The 20,157-nt window shown below is 44.1% G+C and overlaps 1 protein-coding gene across 6 annotated transcripts in view; it reads right to left on the bottom strand.

The window, feature by feature from the left end:
- Positions 1-6,589, bottom strand: part of ZDHHC13 (zDHHC palmitoyltransferase 13) — a 51,134-nt gene extending 44,545 nt beyond the window's left edge. For all 6 annotated transcript variants that reach the window (XM_086385166.1, XM_086385167.1, XM_086385168.1 and 3 more), the window contains exon 1: positions 6,490-6,589. In XM_086385166.1, the coding sequence (XP_086241292.1) occupies positions 6,490-6,516 (27 nt within the window). In that variant the 5' untranslated portion in view covers positions 6,517-6,589. The remainder of the gene's footprint in view (positions 1-6,489) is intronic.
- Between the last annotated feature and the right edge of the window lie 13,568 nt (positions 6,590-20,157).

Raw genomic sequence — 20,157 nt, 5'->3', positions numbered from 1 at the left:
CAGTGGTTTTTCAAATTCCGGTCTTTCCCCCTGCTCTGCCTGCTACAATTTTCTTTCGAGAATCCTTAAAGAGCATTCTATTCTATCCAGTCCATTCAAGGGGACAGACAGGGTGGAGTGTTTTTTGCTCCTTCTTAGCCAGAGCTAGAATCACAAATGTTTTTTTGAATACACAAGTTCTGACTTCTCTGGTAAATTCAACCTCACTGCATGAAACTCTAATTTTACATGCACACACACAGATAAAAATAAACACATACATAGTGAGATGAAAACATCAAAAGGACATCAGGATTCTCTTCACCATATCGCATGTAACTACCTCCAACTGAGAGAAGACAAAGGACCAAGGAAAGAGTTAAACTCTACTCAGAATTTCTACAGTCTCAATAAACATCAGATGTAGATGACAGAGAAATCAGTCTGCTTTTTATATAAAACTTAAATTTTTTTAAATCATAAAGTAATTCACACTAATTTTAAAGCTCCAGCAATACAGACATGAAGACTTTAGCTGATATTCTGGACTCTTTCCCTCCCAATCTTGTACCAGTAGAGATACTATTATTAACAGTTTGGTATATATCTTTCCTCACTATCTGTATATACTTTAATATATATAACATCATAGAGTATACACAGGTTTTTATGATTTTCTTATATTTAACAAAACATCTTCAAACATGGGATTTGATTATATAATTATTCATCAACTTGCCTGTCTCACCTAACAATATATCATGTACAGCCCTGGAATCAGTAAACAATAGTTGAATCTTATTCCATTGTAAAGACCTAGCATAATTAGACATTAGACATGAAAGCTGATTTCAGCATTCACTCTCTAAACAACCCTGTAATTAACATCGCATACATTCTCTAACATTGATTCACCAACACAGGACTGCTGGGTCAAAAAAATATATACGTATTTTAAACATAAACAGATACTGACCAATTATCTTCCCTAATCCACATTCCCAGCAGCAAGTATAAGTGTTCTTTTCCCCAAAAACCTCCCCATAACTGATTATTATCAATCTTTTTACAATCTTTCCAATCTGATGGCTAAAACACATAAAAAAATGCTTTTTATCATTTATTGTCTCATATTTTCTCTTTTGTGGGTTGCCTTTTCATAGTCTGTTCTTCTAATGGATTATGTATCTTTTTTCCATTTATACATTAAGAAGATTAAGCCTTTCTTTATATACAGATTTTTCATCACAAATAAATGTTGTATATTATATAGATAAAAATGTATTACTTCTCATTATGCCTCAGGGCTTTAAGGACATCAGTTTCATTTTTCATGCAGAAAATTGAGGAGGATTACACATTTCAATATAAAGAGCATTTATTTATTATGAAGTTTATTCAGCAATTAATTTCTGTGTTTTTATGACATGCAAAGCATTATGCTAGGAACACAAGACATCAGTGTATATCCTTTAGGAGCTTAAGTCTAATGGGGAAGCTAAGTCAGAGACAAAGAGATACTTCAAGTGATAACTGAAGCAGTATATGATGCAACGGCAAAAATTGGTGACCAAGAGTAGACAACAGGAGGCACCTTGTGTTCATGCCGTTTTTGCCTAAATCCAAATCAGAGTAAAAGCTAAAGATGATTACATAAACTCAAAGCTTTATTTCAGAGCCAACGGTCTCCAAAGTGAGGAAGCACACTCAAGGCCAAGCACTCAGTAACAGAAGAAAATGTTGAAGCTACTATTATAATAACTTCTGTATTTTTTAGAAAGGGGGGAGGGAAAGCCACAAAAGTTTATAAATTTGTCTTCTTTAATCTTTATGAGTTTTTAGTCCTGGAAGACTCATGCAATCTGTATATCAAGCAGGTCACTCCTCATGGTCTGTTTACAAAATAACTTGCTAAGTTACTTCTGTCGTGTCTGACCCTGTGCGACCCCATAGATGGCAGCCCACCAGGCTCCCCCGTCCCTGGGATTCTCCAGGCAAGAACACTGGAGTGGGTTGCCATTTCCTTCTCCAATGCATGAAAGTGAAAAGTCCCCAAGTTCTTTTTTTTTTTGATCAAAAAAGCTTAGAGGACACAGCTGTAAGTTATGTTCTTTGCTCTAGATATCACTCCCTCTCAAAATTCTGCGGTAAGAGCTACAGGTGAGAAAGGAAATGACCTGCTTTGGGAGGAGGTTAACTTCAGGGACAGTCACATAAAATGTTTACAGAAAACAACCATGGAGTCCCAATGCAAAGGTTAAAGCAAAGTTTGTCGCGATCCCACATCCTCCTTAGAAATTACTTGCTGGTTAGCTTACAAAATGTTTTTTTAAGTTTTCTCTAGTTGTTTCCTTTTTACCATGTTGAAAGGAAAAATCTTCTTGAGAACAAGGTCCAGGTCTCAGATTTCAGGTTGGCTGTATGATGGTAGCTAATCATCTACCTGATTTAGGGCTTCAGTTTCTACATTTGTAAAATGAAAGGAGGAGATCAATGTAGCTATAAAGTTACTTCCAAATCCATGTTTACGGTTCTAAGAAGAGCTGTTACAGTAGTTATTATTGACATGTGTACTGGTAAAGGCATCACTGCATAAACAAACACCCTTCGTGGCAGTGGAAGCCTAACTGATAATATGGCTACCTACAATATTAAGGTAACAGAATAGACTGAGCAATAGACACCAGCAAACTCATATGAGTTTTCATTAATCATTCACTCAGGGAAATGTAAAGAACACCTACTATATACCAATCAGGGTATTAGGTACTTAGGGATAAAGGATGAATAAAACAAAATTCTTGCTACAATCTATTCATTCATTCACCAGGTGTTTCTTGAATGCCTACTCAATGTGTCAGTCACTGTTGGAGAAATACCTTGATATGGCCCTGAACACAACAAACACAGTCCAAAATAAGAAAAAGAAAAGGAGGGGCTGCTGCTACTGCTAAGTCGCTTCAGTCGTGTGACTCTGTGCAGCCCCATAGATGGCAGCCCACCAGGCTCTGCCATCCCTGGGATTCTCCAGGCAAGAACACTGGAGTGGGTTGCCATTTCCTTCTCCAGTGCATGAAAGTGAAAAGTGAAAGTGAAGTTGCTCAGTCATGTCCGACTCTGTGCGACCCCATGGACTGCAACCTACCAGGCTCCTCCGTCCATGGGATTTTCCGGGCAAGAGTATCGGAGTGGGTTGCCATTGCCTTCTCCGAAAGGAGGGGCAGGGATACCAAAAAAAAAAAAGACTTGTAGCTAGCTGAATACTCTCCTCCACAAGGAACAGAAAAAGCAGAACAAGATATTACAAAATTCTATAAGACAGCTATGAATACATGTGTGGTGATTATTATAACAAAGTCCCCAAGTTCTTTGATACTTCTCCATCAAAAGGAAAGAATCTATGTCCCTCCCTCTCAAATCTGAGCTCTCTGACTACTTCAATAATAAAATACCACAGAAGTGACACTCGGTCAGTGATACTCGGCAGGCTCAGGCCTCAGAAACCGGCAGCTTCCTCTTTCTGTCTCTTGAAATGTTCACTCTTGGAGCCCAGCCGCCATGCTGTCCAGAGGCCCAGGGCATGTGCAGGTGTCCCTGCTCAAAATCATCATGACATGTGACTGAGGGTACCACCAAATGATACCAGCCTGAGTCATCCCAGGGGACAAGTCTTTCCAGCAGAGGCTCCGGACATGATGGAACAGAAACAAACCATCCCTGCTTTGCCCTGGCCAAAATCCCGACTGCTATGATTAGGGATGATTTGTTACACAGTAGTAGATGATTCGGAGAAAGCACTGGCAACCCACTCCAGTACTTTTGCCTGGAAACTCCCAAGGATGGAGGAGCCTGGTAGGCTGCAGTCCATGGGATCGCTAAGAGTCGGACATGACTGAGTGACTTCATTTTCACGCACTGGAGAAGGAAATGGCAACCCACTCCAGTTTTCTTGCCTGGAGAATCCCAGGGACGGGGGAGTCTGGTGGGCTGCCGTCTATGGGGTCACACAGAGTCGGACACGACTGAAGTGACTTAGCAGCAGCAGTAGATGACTGGAACACAGTTAACATATAACAGGTATTTCTCACATGGAGATATCTTGAATCCAATTATTTTTTCTAAATAGTATATAAGTACCATTAAAGTTAATTAACTAAAGAGAAAACCAAGATCTAGAAAACTGTATTTAAACTCTCATGAGGCTCAAAATCCTGATGATTATCAAATAAAACAAAGACAGAAAGAGAGATTGGACAGATAACCTTTAAAATTTCTCATGGCATTAACAAGTACTCTGTATTAACAGAGTTAAGTATCCAAGTTTATTCACTGGGAAATTATTTACAGAGTATGTTAATGACATTAAATGCTGAGAAGAAACATAAAGGAAGGAAGGGGGTTAGGGAATGTTGCAGATAGTGGTTATGATGGGGAGGGCCTGCCAACATTGCCATGACATTTGTGTCCAGACCTTACAAAAGTGGAGGGAGTAAGCCATGTGAATATATGAGAAAAGAGTTTTCCAGATAAAGCAAATAGTAAGTACAAAGGCCTTGGGGCCAGTGTGGCTTTGGTTGATTGAGCAAGAAAGCAGTATTAATAAAAAATGAGGTCAGAGAGGAAACTGGGGGCCAGAGAGTAAAGGCAAATCTGGTAAAAACCTTTCATCTGGAATCAGAGGAACCAAATTCAACCAGAGCAGGAATGTTCTTGTCTGTTTTGTTCACCAATTAATCTCCAGCACCTGTAACAATGCTTAACCCCTGGTAGAAGGAATGAGGTCTTGGCTCTGTCACTTACCAGCTATTTGACTTTTAACAAATGACTCCTCTTTTTTTTTTTTTGGCCTCACCACAAAGCTTACAGGATCCTCAGTTCCCCAACCAGGGAATGAACCTGAGCCATGGGAGTGAAAGCACTGAGTCCTAACCACTGGACCTCCAGGGAAATTCCATGACTCTCAACTTTTTGAGCCTCAATTCTAATCTTTAAAACTGCAGCAACAATCCCTCCCCACCTCACAGAGTCACAGTGAGGGTTAAGAATACAGAAGTATTTTGCAAGCTGCAGAGCATCGTATATAGGTAAGATCTTTACGTTATTATTGAAAAAGTTAATAGCAATTATTATTAACAACAACAATGATTTCTACCTTGTCCCATTTAATCCCAACCTCTGAATTATGCTCTCCCTCCATGTGGCAGGGAATTCAAGCAGGGCAATCTTTCCTGAAGCACCAGGTAATGAAGTTTAAGCACTTAAAGGCTTCTGTAAATGAGTGGTAGTAATTAAGATATGATAATTATTCCTACTAACTTTTCCTTGAAACTCTAAGGGGGAAGAAAACAAACAAAGGAGACAGTTTCCACGTGAAGGTTCTACACTGTTTTGTAATATCTGGTCTGCTTGCAAACCTTTTTTATTCTATCAAAATGCAAGAACATTTGACAACTTCCCTCCTGTTTTGTTCCTCACTTAATCTTACATCAGCTTGCTGAAAGAATGGAGGGAAAAGGGAAAAATGAGGAACATTCTCAAGATGGCAAAGACGTTTCTTAGAGAGGCCAGCTAAGCCAATCAATCTCAAACTGCTTGAATCCCACTTAGGGACAGAAAAAATCTACTACCCAACTCACTCCAGCTGGAGACAGCTTCAGTTTTCTCATCTGTAAATGGGGATTCTATTACCTTCTTAAGGATGCTTCAATTCTGTAACTAAATAACGCACACAAAAGCATTTGGCATATATATGCTAAGAACTCACTAGACCCTGGCCGAACCTGAGTATTTTTCATATATTCAACAAATACTAAGTAAACAGCTATAATATGCCAGTCAGGACCATAAACAAAAAGGACAAAAATCTAGTTCTCCTGGAGCTAACATGTACCTCCTGTCACTCGCCATTGGCCCCTTCTGTTTTCTGAAACTACATCTGGCTTCCAGCACGACCTCCGCCACACACACGGAGTCCTTTGGGATTTTGCAGATAGCCATCACGCACCTCCCTCTCCACCCCGCTTTCTCTGGCCTAAACAAACAGCCTCAGATCTTTCAAGGAATAAGCAAGGATATGGCAACAGGGAGCTAGTACGGGGCTGGGTGGGGCGAAGACAGGTTCCCAGGCGCCTCGGCCGGAAAAGAAATGAATAGAACCTCACAGACTTCAGGCCAAGGTCACGAAGGGCTGGTCCAACTCAGGTGTGTCAGCTGACACCTCTCCCAGGAACGGCTTCCCTCCCCTCCCAGGCCCCACAGCGGTCCCAGCCCTACGGCGAATGCGGGAGAGCCGGTATGGCACTCACCCTATGTCTTCGCCTTTTCTTCCCGGTCGCCTCGGAGAGAATTCCCTGCATCATTCTCGGCGTTTCCAGGTTTCCCCCTCCCTGGATCCTGCCCCTCCGCTCCCTGAGGCCCCTCTGGGAGCTACCTCACACCCAAACTCTCCGTCTCTTCATCGCCTCGGCCACCCGCCGGGCCCCTGAGACGTTTGCGCCCATCCGCACTCACCTGCGAGCCCAGTCCCGGCCCCTCCATCTCCCCAGTGGCAGCAGCGACTCGACAAAGTGGCGGCGGCGGCCCGCTGGCCAGCCCGCCTCGAGCCGTCTCTACTCCCACTTCCTCCTGTGACTCCGCCTCCACCGCGTCCCTGGCTCGAGCGCTGCGCCGTCAATCGGCCTCGAAAGAGCCAATCCATGGCCTCCTTTCGGCTGGGGGCGGGACTCTCACGCCGCCAGGGAGGCTAGTGGAGAACTGCGAGTCGGAGGCCCCGCCCACGCCCCGCCCACGCCGAGTGCTAAGAGCCGCTGGCCAAGGCTGCGCACTGCTTGCCCAGGTAGGTGTCCACCTGTCCCCATGCCTCATTCTGCCGCTAGTGTACGTCCAGGATCTGGCGGTTATTCCAACGTCAGCCACCATCTGCAGAGTGCAAATCGGGACTTGGCTGTTTAATACCTAGATGGCCTTGTGAAACCGTCTCTTAACTTTACCTCAATTTTCACATCTGTGAAATGGAGAAAACGAGGGTACTTATTTCACAGAATTGTCAGAAGGGTTGAACGAGATTAAGCATGTAAAGCCCCCTAGCCAATGTTTGACATAAGAAGGAACCAATAAATGGTAACTATTAAAACATTTGCCACTCTGTTCCTGTCATCTTGGGCAAGTCTCTTTCACCTCTGGGGCTCTGCATCCTCAGCAAAAGAAAAAAATATGTGAGTTCCATCGCTCAGGTGGATTGGGAAGAGCTGCCATCTGCGCTCCCCACGCCCTTTTGTGAACTGCACTGAAGTAGCTGACACCTAACCTCTATCCACCCTGAAGGACAGACATGAAGCTAGGTGAAGACTTAGCTTCTGCCCTTGGGAGTCCACTGGGGAAATGGGTTCTCCTGCCTCAGCCTCCAGAAAACACTAGGGCTTCTTCTAGCCCAGCACTTAATACAGTCTTTGCAATTGTTCCTTAATGTATCTGTTGCCAAACCAAACCTTTGGAAAGTTAAACTGGAAAAAGATTGAAAGAATGATGTCGCCTCTATTCTACTATAATAGTTCTAAACCATAAAATAAATGTCTAGAAAGGAAACAAAGTGCTGGGGTTTCCTGTGATAAATACTATAATACAGTATAATTGTAAAGTTTGACTGTTATTATTAGAGTGCTGCTACCTATTGGGAACATCCAGTCCTGAGTTCAGATAAGGCAATGGCACTCCACTCCAGTACTGTTGCCTGGAAGATCCCATGGACGGAGGAGCCTGGTGGGCTGCTGTCTATGGGGTCGCACAGAGTCAGACACGACTGAAGCGACTTAGCAGCAGCAGCAGCAGTCCTGAGTTGCCCCAAAAGCCCAAGGTCTTCGAGGCTGGGGCCTTACTGTATCCACCTGTGAACTCCTGGTGCCTGGCACAGCATTGGTACATGGAAAATGCTTGGTACAATTTAATGAGTGGATGGGTGAATGGATAGGTGTGTCATCAACTTCTATGATATAAGGTAGGACAAATTAAGTGGCAAATAGAAGTGCAAGCAACGTCCCTTGAAAGCCAGTGGAGCAAGCAATCAATTTGAACACCCCAGGATGAGACACTGGGCAAGGTTTCACAGAGGAGAGAGCCTTTGGGCATGGTCATTTTGCTTAACAAGAGCTCTGTTTATTGATCGCTTACTATGTTTCCAGAAGGAGAAACTGTGTTTCAGACTGATTCCATAAACCCCAAATCACTCAGCTGGTAAGTGGTGGAGAAAGGATTCTAACCCATGTCTCTTACCACAAAGTGCTTCAGCAGAAGTGGTTTGGTTGTTTCACTTTCAAGTCCCCTCCCCCGCCTTTTTTTTTAATGCCTCTATTGAGCTTCTTCAGATTGGGATGGGTATATCCGTAGCTGGTGGCTGAAGGAAAGCAAACCCAGTGAGGCCTTGAAATGCCACCCTTACTTCTCATCTTTGAAAATGCCTCTGGCTTAGCGTGTTGACATAGCACTGGAGAATAGCCCAGTGGTAGGGGGCATGTTCCTAGAGCAGACCATCTGGGCCTGAATCCCAGTGCCAGCACTGAGTTGTCATATGATCTTGGGCAAGTTGCTCAATCTCTTTGTGTTTCAGTTTCCTAATCTGTAAAATATAAAAATGGGGAAATGATAGTACTTACCTCACAGGGCTGTTGGGAGAATTACATGAGCCATTGTACGTAGAGTACTTGGAGTGCATGGAACCTAATAGGCACTGTATATGGGTTAGCTGCCATTGTCATTGTCATCGTTCTCCTCAGCAGTGGGTGGTGGAAAGAGTACCAAATGGACCAGCTGGAGGTGGTCATGTAAAGGGCTGAAGACACACACTCAGCAGACCTGGCTTCTAGTCCAAACTTTGCCATTATTTACCATGTACATTAGTTGGCTTGGAGCTGCCATGACAAAGTGCCACAGGCTGGCTGGTTTAAACAGCAGAAATTTATTTTTCTCACAATTCTAGAGGCCAGAATCCAAGATTATGGTGTCAGTAGAGTTGTTTCTTCAAAGGCCTCTCTGCTTGGATTCAGATGGCTATCTTATTCCTGTGTCTTCACATTCCCTCTGTGTGTGTTATCTGCACCTTATCTCCTCTTCTTATAAGGACACTAGTCATAATGGATTAGGGCCCTAAAATGACCTCATTTGAACTTCTCTCTTTAAAGACTCTACTTCCAAATTCAGTCACATTCTAAGGTACTAGGAGTTAAGACTCCAATATATGAATGGGGAGGAGGGGCAAAATGCAGCCCATAACACTGTGTTCAGTTCAGTTCAGTTCTTTTCAGTTCAGTTGCTCAGTCATGTCCGACTCTTTGTGACTCCTTGGACTGCAGCATGCCAGGCCTCCCTGTCCATCACCAACTCCCAGAGCTTGCTCAAACTCATGTCCATCGAGTCGGTGATGCCATCCAATCATCTCATCCTCTGTCGTCCCCTTCTCTTTCTGCATTCAGTCTTTCCCAGCATCAGGGTCTTTTCCAATGAGTCAGTTCTTCGCATCAGATGGCCAAAGTATTAGAGTTTCAGCTTCAGCATCAGTCCTTCCAGTGAATACTCAGGACTGATCTCCTTAATGATGGACTGGTTTGATCTCCTTGCAGTCCAAGGAACTCTCAAGAGTTTTCTCCAACACCACAGTTCAAAAGCATCAATTCTTCAGTGCTCAGCTTTCTTTATAGTCCAACTCTCACATCCACACATGACTACTGGAAAAACCATAGCTTTGACTAGATGGACCTTTGTTGGCAAAGTAATGTCTCTGATTTTTCACTATGCTGTCTAGGTTGGTCATACCTTTTCTTCCAAGGAACAAGCGTCTTTTAATTTCATGGCTGCAGTCACCATCTGCAGTGATTTTGGAGCCCCCCCAAAATAAAGTCTGTCACTGTTTCCATTGTTTCCCCATCTATTTGCCATGATTGATGGGACCGGATGATGCTGAGTTTTCCAAATTTGCTGGCATATTGAGTGCAGTACTTTCACAGCATCATCTTTTAGGATTTGAAATAGCTCAACTGGAATTCCATCACCTCTACTAGCTTTGTTCGTAGTGATGCTTGCTAAGGCCCACTTGACTTCGCATTCCAGGATGCCTGTCTCTAGGTGAGTGATCACACCACCCTGGTTATCTGGGTCTTGAAGATCTATTTTGTATTGTTCCTCTCTGTATTCTTGCCACCTCTTCTTAATATTTTCTGCTTCTGTTAGGTCTACACCATTTCTGTCCTTTATTGTGCCCATCCTTGAATGAAATATTCCCTTGATATCACTAATTTTCTTGAAGAGATCTCTAGTCTTTCCCATTCTATTATTTTCCTCTATTTCTTTGCATTGATCCCTGAGGAAGGCTTTCTTATCTCTCCTTGCTATTCTTTGGAACTCTGCATTCAAATGGGTATATCTTTTCTTTTCTCCTTTCCCTTTAACTTCTCTTCTTTTTTCAGCTATTTGTAAGGCCTCCTCAGACAACCATTTTGCCTTTTTGTATTTATTTTTCTTGGGGATGGTCTTGATCACTGCCTCCTGTACAATGTTAGAACCTCTGTCCATAGTTCATCAGGCACTCTTGTCTATCAGATCTAATCCTTTGAATCTATTTCTCACTTCCACTGTATAATCATAAGGGATTTGATTTAGGTCACACCTGAATGGTCTAGTGGTTTTCCCTACTTTCTTCAATTTAAGTCTGCATTTGGCAATAAGAGGTTCATGATCTGAGCCACAGTCAGCTCCCGGTCTTGTTTTTGCTGACTATATAGAGCTTCTCCATCTTTGGCTGCAAAGAATATGTTGTGAAAGTAGCTCAGTTGTGTCCAACTCTTTGTGACCACATGGACTCCACAGTCCATGGAATTCTCCAGGCCAGAATAATGGAGTGGGTAATCCTTTCCCTTCATTATTTCTGGAGTTATTTCTTCACTGATCTCCGGTAGCATATTGGGCACCTACTGACCTGGGTAGTTCCTCTTTCAGTATCCTATCATTTTGCCTTTTCATACTGTTCATGGGGTTCTCAAGGCAACAGTACTGAAGTGGTTTGTGATTCCCTTCTCCAGTGGACCATATTGTGTCAGACCTCTCCACCATGCCCACCCATCTTCAGTGGCCCCTCATGCGAAGAGTTGACTCATTGGAAAAGACTCTGATGCTGGGAGGGATTGGGGGCAGGAGGAGAAGGGGATAACAGAGGATGAGATGGCTGGATGGCATCACTGACTCGATGGACGTGAGTTTGAGCAAACTCAGGGAGATAGTGAAGGACAGGGAAGCCTGGCGTGCAGCAGTCCATGGGATTGCAGAGTCGGACACGACTAAGCGACTGAACAACAACAACTACAAACTAGGCACCATTTAGCACTGGGGATTCAGTATGGAGCAAGACCAAAATGCTATCCCCTGGCTTCCTGGGGCTTTACTGTCTAGCAGCAAAAGACAGACTTTAATCAAATGGATTCACAAACACTGCCCTCTTAGGGTCAGCCTTGCAGTCCTTGGGTAGACTCTCTACTTGGCCATGGGCTTCTGGCACACATCGTCTTTATGTCCCTTACCATGCTTTGCACCAGGTCTGGCATGTGCTAAAGCCTAAAAAAGAAGTGCTGTCCAAACAAACAAACTGATGAATGAATACAGCTCAAGTGATGGTTTTCAAAAGGAAATCAAAAGTTGTTCAACTTCATAAATCACTCTAAGAAGTGCTGACTGCACAATGCTTAACAATTCTTGGCTTTGAAAAAAATTTCCACATTATGGTTTGCTAATCGTCACTGTTACACTATGGGCAGCAACTGACTTCGTTCTGACTCAACTTTTGAATCTGGCCTCCTCGTTTCTTCCATAGCCCTGTGAAGGACAGGGGCAATTTTTTTGAAACGGGCTCATTGTAGTCGTTTCAGTGTTGGCACCAAAGTGACCCTTTGCAATGTCAATAACAACAGGAAAAAAAAAAAGAAAAACCCACACGTTTGTTAGCACAGAGATTCCCACAGACACCAGCTAGGAATCCCCAGTGCTCTCTGGTACCAGGCCAGCAGGGCTGGGGTGAGGAGGAGTATTTGCTAGGAACACTTCAGGCAACAAATGTTTATTGAGTTCCTAATATGTGCCAGACACAGGCTAAAATACATGAGTATGCTGCTGCTGCTGCTAAGTCGCTTCAGTCGTGTCTGACTCTGTGCAACCCCATGGACAGCAGCCCACCAGGCTCCCCCATTCCTGGGATTCTCGAGGCAAGAACACTGGAGTAGGTTGCCATTTCCTTCTCTAGTGCATGAAAGTGAAAGTGAAGTCACTCAGTCGTGTCCGACGCTTTGCGACCCCATGGAGTGCAGCCTACCAGGCTCCTCCGTCCATAGGATTTTACAGGCAAGAGTACTGGAGTGGGGTGCCATTGCCTTCTCTGATACATGAGTATCAGTTCAGTTCAGTTCAGTCGATCAGTCATGTCCGACTCTTTGCGACCCCATGAATCGCAGCACACCAGGCCTCCCTGTCACCATCTCCCGGAGTTCACCCAGACTCACGTCCATCAAGTCAGTGATGCCATCCAGCCATCTCATCCTCTGTTGTCCCCTTCTCTTCCTGCCCCCAATCCCTCCCAGCATCAGAGTCTTTTCCAGTGAGTCAACTCTTCGCATGAGGTGGCCAAAGTACTGGAGTTTCAGCTTTAGCATCATTCCTTCCAAAGAAATCCCAGGGCTGATCTCCTTCAGAATGGACTGGTTGGATCTCCTTGCAGTCCAAGGGACTCTCAAGAGTCTTCTCCAACACCACAGTTCAAAAGCATCAATTCTTCAGTGCTCAGCTTTCTTCACAGTCCAACTCTCACATCCATACATGACCACAGGAAAAACCATAGCCTTGACTAGATGGACCTTTTTTGGCAAAGTAACGTCTCTGCTTTTCAATATGCTATCTAGGTTGGTCATAACTTTCCTTTCAAGGAGTAAGTGTCTTTTAATTTCATGGCTGCAGTCACCATCTGCAGTGATTTTGGAGCCCAGAAAAATGAAGTCTGACACTGTTTCCACTGTTTCCCCATCTATTTCCCATGAAGTGATGGGACCAGATGTCATGATCTTCATTTTCAGAATGTTGAGCTTTAAGCCAACTTTTTCACTCTCCACTTTCACTTTTATCAAGAGGCTTTTTAGTTCCTCTTCACTTTCTGCCATAAGGGTGGTGTTCTGCAAGAATACACAGAAGAACTGTACAAAAAAGATCTTCACGACCCAGATAATCACGATGGTGTGAACACTGACCTAGAGCCAGACATCCTGGAATGTGAAGTCAAGTGGGCCTTAGAAAGCATCACTACGAGCAAAGCTAGTGGAGGTGGTGGAATTCCAGTTGAGCTATTTCAAATCCTGAAAGATGATGCTGTGAAAGTGCTGCACTCAATATGCCAGCAAATTTGGAAAACTCAGCAGTTTCCAGTCACAGGACTGGAAAAGGTCAGTTTTCATTTCAATCCCAAAGAAAGGCAATGCCAAAGAATGCTCAAACTACTGCACAATTGCACTCATCTCACATGCTAGTAAAGGAATGCTCAAAATTCTCCAAGCCAGGCTTCAGCAATATGTGAACCATGAACTTCCTGATGTTGAAGCTGGTTTTAGAAAAGGCAGAGGAACCAGAGATCAAATTGCCAACATCCGCTGGATCATTGAAAAAGCAAGAGAGTTCCAGAAAAACATCTATTTCTGCTTTATTGACTATGCAAATGCCTTTGATTGTGTGGATCACAATAAACTGTGGAAAATTCTGAAAGAGATGGGAATACCAGAACACCTGACCTGCCTCTTGAGAAATCTGTATGCAGGTCAGGAAGCAACAGTTAGAACTGGACATGGAACAACAGAGTGGTTCCAAATAGGAAAAGGAGTACGTCAAGGCTGTATATTGTCACCCTGCTTATTTAACTTATATGCAGAGTATATTATGAGAAATGCTGGGCTGGAAGAAGCACAAGCTGGAATCAACATTGCTGGGAGAAATATCGATACATGAGTATAGTGGTGAACAATACAAACGCTGTTCCTCTGGAGTTCAAGTATTTTGGAGAGGGCAAATACTGATAGAGACAAATAAATTGATTTATAAAAAAAAAAGAAGAAGAAGTAAAATGATAAGTGCTAACAAGGAAAAGTACCAAGAATATAAGCTAGGGACCTGCTTTAGCCTGGGTGGGGGTGGGGTGGGGGGTGGGGATAGGGTAGAGTAGAGGGTTGTTTTCATAATTCATAAACCAGCTCAAAGGACTTTTCTAACTTCCTCTGTTAGTAAATGGGGAGGCTCGGGGAGGGAAGTGACTTACACAAGATCACCCTGCAAGTTACTGATGAAGATAGGATTAGGGCAGGTCTCCTGACCCATCACAGGTATCTCACCAGCCCTCGGCAGTCTCAGCTTTCTAAATACCACAAATCTCACAGATTTTCAGCACTAGGGGTTGAGGGACAGGACAAGGATTGCTTAGACGTCTTGCTAGATTACGTGTCTTCTATCTGTGAAAAACCTTCGCAGTTAAAAATGGAAAGTGAGTCTTTCACTTCCTTTTATATACTATTTATCAAGATCTGGTGATGAGCTACTCTAAAAACCTCAGCTAATATGATCTGGGTTAGGAGGGCATGGCACACATCTTATATTTTACTTGCCAGATTAACCAGATTCATATGGGAGTGTGTGTTGGGGAGGGGTAGAGAGAGGAAGAGAAAGAAGGTGAAGCAGGAAGTATATTTTGCCAGTTGCTGTTTTGACTCTTAGTCACCTGATTGCAGTCCCACATTTAAATACCTGCTATTAAGGAAAATGTTCTGGTTGTATCCAAATCATGACAGCAACATTCAGGATTAGGTAATCCATCTACCTTGACTCTAGTGTAGCAAGAACCCCTTCTCTACCTTCTATATCCATCTATCAGAGCTCTGTATTTGTTGGTTTACATATCCACCTCCCCTAGTCTCTGTGCTCCTGGAATACACTGAAACATCACTTCCTGAGGAAAGCCAATTGACCCCAGGAGCATCAGGCTAGAGCTTGTGGAAGAGACCTTACCACTCTCATCTGCAAAATGGAGCTAGTAATAAAACCTACTCCTCCACAGAGTAGTTGTAGAGATTAAATGAATGAATGTACGTAATGTGCATATAATAAGTGCTGTATAAATGTTGGATGTTACTAGGTACAGAAGAAACTGAGAAAACCTGAAATCTTAGGGAAAACTCAGCCTAAACAATAATCATGACCCAACTCTGGAATATTCCTGACTTTATAGCAAATAGGATCAAGGTTCCCCCAGCCAGTATTTACTCCTTGTTTCAAAAAGGACATGGGTTGTGACATTTGCTGGAACTGTCCTCCTCTTTCCTTCACCTCCCTGTTCTGCACACTAAACTATTTATGTTAGTGAGAAAAGCTACATTTCCCTCAGCTGTGCCTTCCCTAGAGGACAAGACACTAGTCAAATCTGCTGTTAGCTGCTGCCTGTGGGCTCTGATTATAGTGACAGAGTGGTGTCCATGGTAACTGGCTAAGCTGGCTTGCTCCAGTGCAAGTTGTTCAAGAATATAGAAGGAGGGACCGTAAGAGGCTGAATTCGTTGTCATCTCAGTCTCTAAATGAAAAAATTCCACACTGTGCTTTGATTGGGTGGTGAATCCAGACAAAATCTGGATTTCCTAAACAGTAGGGACTGAGTTCATTCCCAAGGCCACTGAGTTTCTGATGAATCTGACCAATAGAGATGATAGTTGGCTAGGGCAGTAGTGGGTGAGATGGTAGAAGAGGCAGAACACCAAATAAAATGATAGACAGAAACCCTGCCACTCCCTTGAATCTTCTGTGGCTCCTACTGCCTGCTGCAAAGTCTTTTGTGGGACTAGAGTTAAGCACTGAGATACTCTCAAAAACTAAGGTAACCATGGTCACTATTTTCTCTCTCGTGTTGGTGCCTCTGGACATTGGTCCTCTTCTTTCTGTAGAGCAGGGCCCTCTGCTTTCTCATGGTTCCTGCTTCCCCACTACTTCTGCTTGCATGTGACACTGACCCCAGCCCCCCACTACCTGCTTATCATTGTCTCTGTGCCTCTTCATTCAGAATTTTGAAAAAAAGAATCCATTTGGTTGTTCTTGTTCAAGGGCTTAGATGGCTCTGGGTTGCTTATCTACCCTGACCAGTTGGCGGTGATGGAGTAGCTTGTTTTTGCCATGAGCACTAAGGGATTTAGCAAGGACTGGGTGTGGGGACAATTCACAGAGAAGGGGACATACACCTCCTGAAATTCCACGAATTAGAGATGCCTTTGTCCCCACAAGTAAACACATTCAGCAGGATGTATTGGTTTCCTAGGGCTGCCACAACAAAACACTAGACTGGGTGACTTAATTCTAGTTGTTGCTGTTCAGTTGCTTGGTCATTGACTCTCTGCGACACCAGGGATTGCAGCACGCCAGACTTCCCTGCCCTTCACCATCTCCAGGAGTTTGCTTAAATTTATGTCCATTGAGTCGGTGATGCCATCCAACCATCTCATCCTCTGTCTAATTTCATTCTAAAGGCAAGTCTTAAATCAGGACTGGTCCTAATTTAGGACTTTGAGGAAGTCCTAAATCAAGGTGTACGCAGGGCCATGCTCTCCCTGAGCATTCTAGGAGGATTCTTCCTTGCCTCCTAGCTTTTGGTGGTTGCTGGCAATTCTTATTCCTTGGTTTGTGAACACATCAATCTCAGCCTCTTCATGGTATCCTCTCCCTGTGTCTCTCTGAGTGTCCAAACATTCCTCTTCTTATAAAGACACTGAATTAGGTTTTGCCCTGATTCTGTATGAGCTCATCTTAACTTGATTGTATCTACAAAGACCGCATTTCCAAATAAGGTCACATTCATAGGTGCCAGGAGTTCAGACTTCAACATACCTTATAGGGGGACACATTCAACCCACAAGAGAGGGAAAATAAAGAGAATTCATCTAATCCACGTGCCTCTGTCTGAGAAAACAGCAGTTTGGGTTTGCGAACAGGCAGACATGAGCTGGAGGAAATGCTGAGATCTGGGGAACTTCTTGGAGCAAGAGGCCAGGTAGGTGGAATGATAAGGGACTTTGGACAACCTGGAGGCAGTGAAGGGAACTGGGTTCCTGGATGGTGGGGAAACAAATGCATCAGGAAATGGGAGAAGATAAGATTTACTTGTTTTAAAAAGTAGTCCAGAACCGAGGGTCACAGAAATCTGGAGCCAACTCCCCATAACACCCGGGACAACATCTCTTAAATAACAGGCACTCAGAGGATTTCAGTGAGCGAGGAGGTGGGGGGATGGGAGGAGCAAGATGGGAATGAGTCCTGCAAAGTCTCCCAGCCCACCCCCCCGCCCCCGAGGCTGAAGGGACTGTCCTTGCCCACACCCCACAGCTTTACAGCTCGGCGCTCCCCTCACTGAATTGTAACTGCCCGTGCCTCCAGTCTGTGACTCTCTGAGCGAAGGGGCCGTGTCCTTTCTGTTCACTACTACAACCCCGGAGCCAGCACAGAACATATAACACGCGGGCGCGTAATTCCGCTTGATGCTTCCATGCAGGTGAGGGAGGAAAGACTTGTCAGGAGCCCCAGCCTAAGGCCTGGGCCGACAAGTTTGGGGAGGAACCGAGGAGAAAAGGCGATACTTCGGAGGTTAACCCGGGGCATCACGGTTCCTAATTTCAGCTAGTCACAGGACTTGTGTCCACGTTCCACAGGTGCCCTGCCTCCCTCAGGACGGGTTTAGGAGCACAGCATCCAGGTCGCCTTTGCTGTGAACAGTGGTGAAGCCCGTGGCACGGGCCCTGACAGCTATCTCAGGCCAAGGAAGCTGCACATAACCAACCAGGAACTGCCCACAGGACTGGGATACCCCCAGGGTGGGGCACATTCAGAGAGAATCAAGACCTGTGATTGAATCCAGGGCACTAGAGGCCAGGCCTCCAGCTGTGATCAGCCCCACAGAGGGTCTGAGGCAAGAGCCCCATCTCTCCCTGTATCAGCTTCCTCCTCCACCAGCCCTGATGCTGGGCGGCCTTGAAGGGGACATGTGGGACAGTGTGAGGAGCTGAGTGAAGAGTCAAGAGGTACAGCTTTCAAGTCTTTACTCGGCCAATTACTAGCTGAATTGCCTCTGATGAGACATGGAAGCTCTGTAGGTTTTAGTCTGCCTGCGTATGCTAAAGTCACTTGAGTCATGCCTGACTCTGTGCCACTGCATGGACTGTAGCCCGTCAGGCTCCTCTGTCCATGGGATTCTCCAGACAAGAATACTGGAGTGGGTTGCCATGCCCTCCTGCAGGGGATCTTCCTGACCCAGGGATCGAACCCGTGTCTCCTTCTTTGGCAGGCGGGCTCTTGACCACAAGCACCACCTGTGCTGGCAGGCAGGGATTTTACCAGCTATACCTCCACGGGGCTTCTCAGAGCCATACTGAGAAAGGAATCTTTTTTTTTTTTTCCAGGACTTTGCAGCTACTAAAATAAATTACCCAGACGCAAAAACAGGAAACCCACCTGGTTTGTTTATGGGATTAAATACTGCACTTATTTAGGATAGAGTTCGGTGGTGCTGGATAGTAATGAAAGTGTGTGATGTGATACATTAGCTCATGTGGGACTCCTCCAGGCTTTCTGTAAATAAAGACAACAGTGATTTGAGGTTATTCTAGGCCAGAGAAGATTTGGCTTAACTAAAAGGCTGCTGAAATCCTGCTCAGTCCAGTCTGATCTGGTCCCAAGGCAACTTGAAACTGGTTTCCCTGGGGTAACTCAGGTAGGGCCTAAGAAACCAGATCAACACATGCTAAACACAGCTTTTTTCTTACCCAGCCAAGGGAAAAGCAGCCCGTTTCCTAATTCCACTCAATAAATACCAGTTATAGATTAACTTAATTCAGCACATGCCTAAGGGAGGCTGAAGATGAGGCCCATGCTGGGCTTTGACAAGGCAGCGGTGTGTCCCAGGAAGAGTGTGGTCACTAAGAAAGGGCAGAGGACAAGAAGCAAGGGTTTTACTGCACAAGGACTCAGTGCCTCAGGCTCCTCTGAAAGGAGATGGGATTAAATACCATCAGCCCAGTGAAGCACCCAGAACCCATCCAGGATGTCCAGCCTGGGGGAAATCTTCACTGAGGCTCTTTTGACAGTGATTTTTACACCATGTCTTCTGCACCTTCCTGTAGCAGATGTTTTCTCCTGAGTGTGACATGAGTAGAATATTAAAAAAAAAAAAAAAAAAAGTGGTACGTGACTCACAATTCATTATTTGCATTGCAATTATCTATGACAGTCATCTTCTGAACTCTCAGATATTAACATTCCAAATCTCTTCCAAGTCACATTTCATAGCCTCCCCAACATACATCCATTCATGAATAGGATTTCATTATTAAGAATTTCATTTCTCATAATGGATGTTTTTTTCTAATTTAGGCTCCATGGGCTATGTGCTGAGATAACATGATTTATTGCCTCCAGTTTGCTGACCTTGGACATTCAGCCTGCCTGTGTGCTAATTTCATGGCAGGCCGAATTTTTGCTTCTTTACCAGACCCTTCCTGAAGGAGGAAAATCCCTAACACCTTCAAAACAATCAAAAAACACCCTTAAAATACAGAGGCAAACCTTTTCCTTAGAATGAAAGGCTCACACTTGTTCACAAAGCTATTATCCAAACCATGGGCTATTGAAGATAAACTGCAGAAAACATCAGACAAATAATTGTTCTGGTAGAAAATGGAGCAGACTAGTTAATGTTTAATTAGTATCCATGTAGAGTAAATATCCTTATACAGTAAACATCTAAGCATGATCTTTATAGACATGAGATTCTGCTTTAAACATATATACTCATAGTGGAGGTCTCTTCTATTGACAATGAGATTTTTATGGAAATATATATTATTTGCTGCACAATATATGTGAACTTTATTTTCCAGAGCTCAGGAAAATTGCAAAGAGAGGGAAAATTATACTGCTTTGAGTATACAAAGTTCATAGCAGCATTATTTACAAAAGGCAAAATATGGAGGAACCTAAGTGCTCATGAGTGGATTAGTAGATAAAGAAAATGTAGGGTACACACACACACAATGGAATATTACTCAGCTGTAAAAAAAAAAAAGAATGAAATTTTACCATTGCAAC

Source organism: Bos grunniens, chromosome 29, assembly GCF_055505025.1.
Source record: "Bos grunniens cultivar Pamir isolate PY7600 chromosome 29, Bosgru_T2T1.0, whole genome shotgun sequence".
In the NCBI taxonomy this organism is placed as follows: Eukaryota; Metazoa; Chordata; class Mammalia; order Artiodactyla; family Bovidae; genus Bos; species Bos grunniens.
The sequence above is the reverse complement of the archived record's forward strand: the minus strand, read 5'-3'. Positions and strand labels throughout refer to the sequence as shown.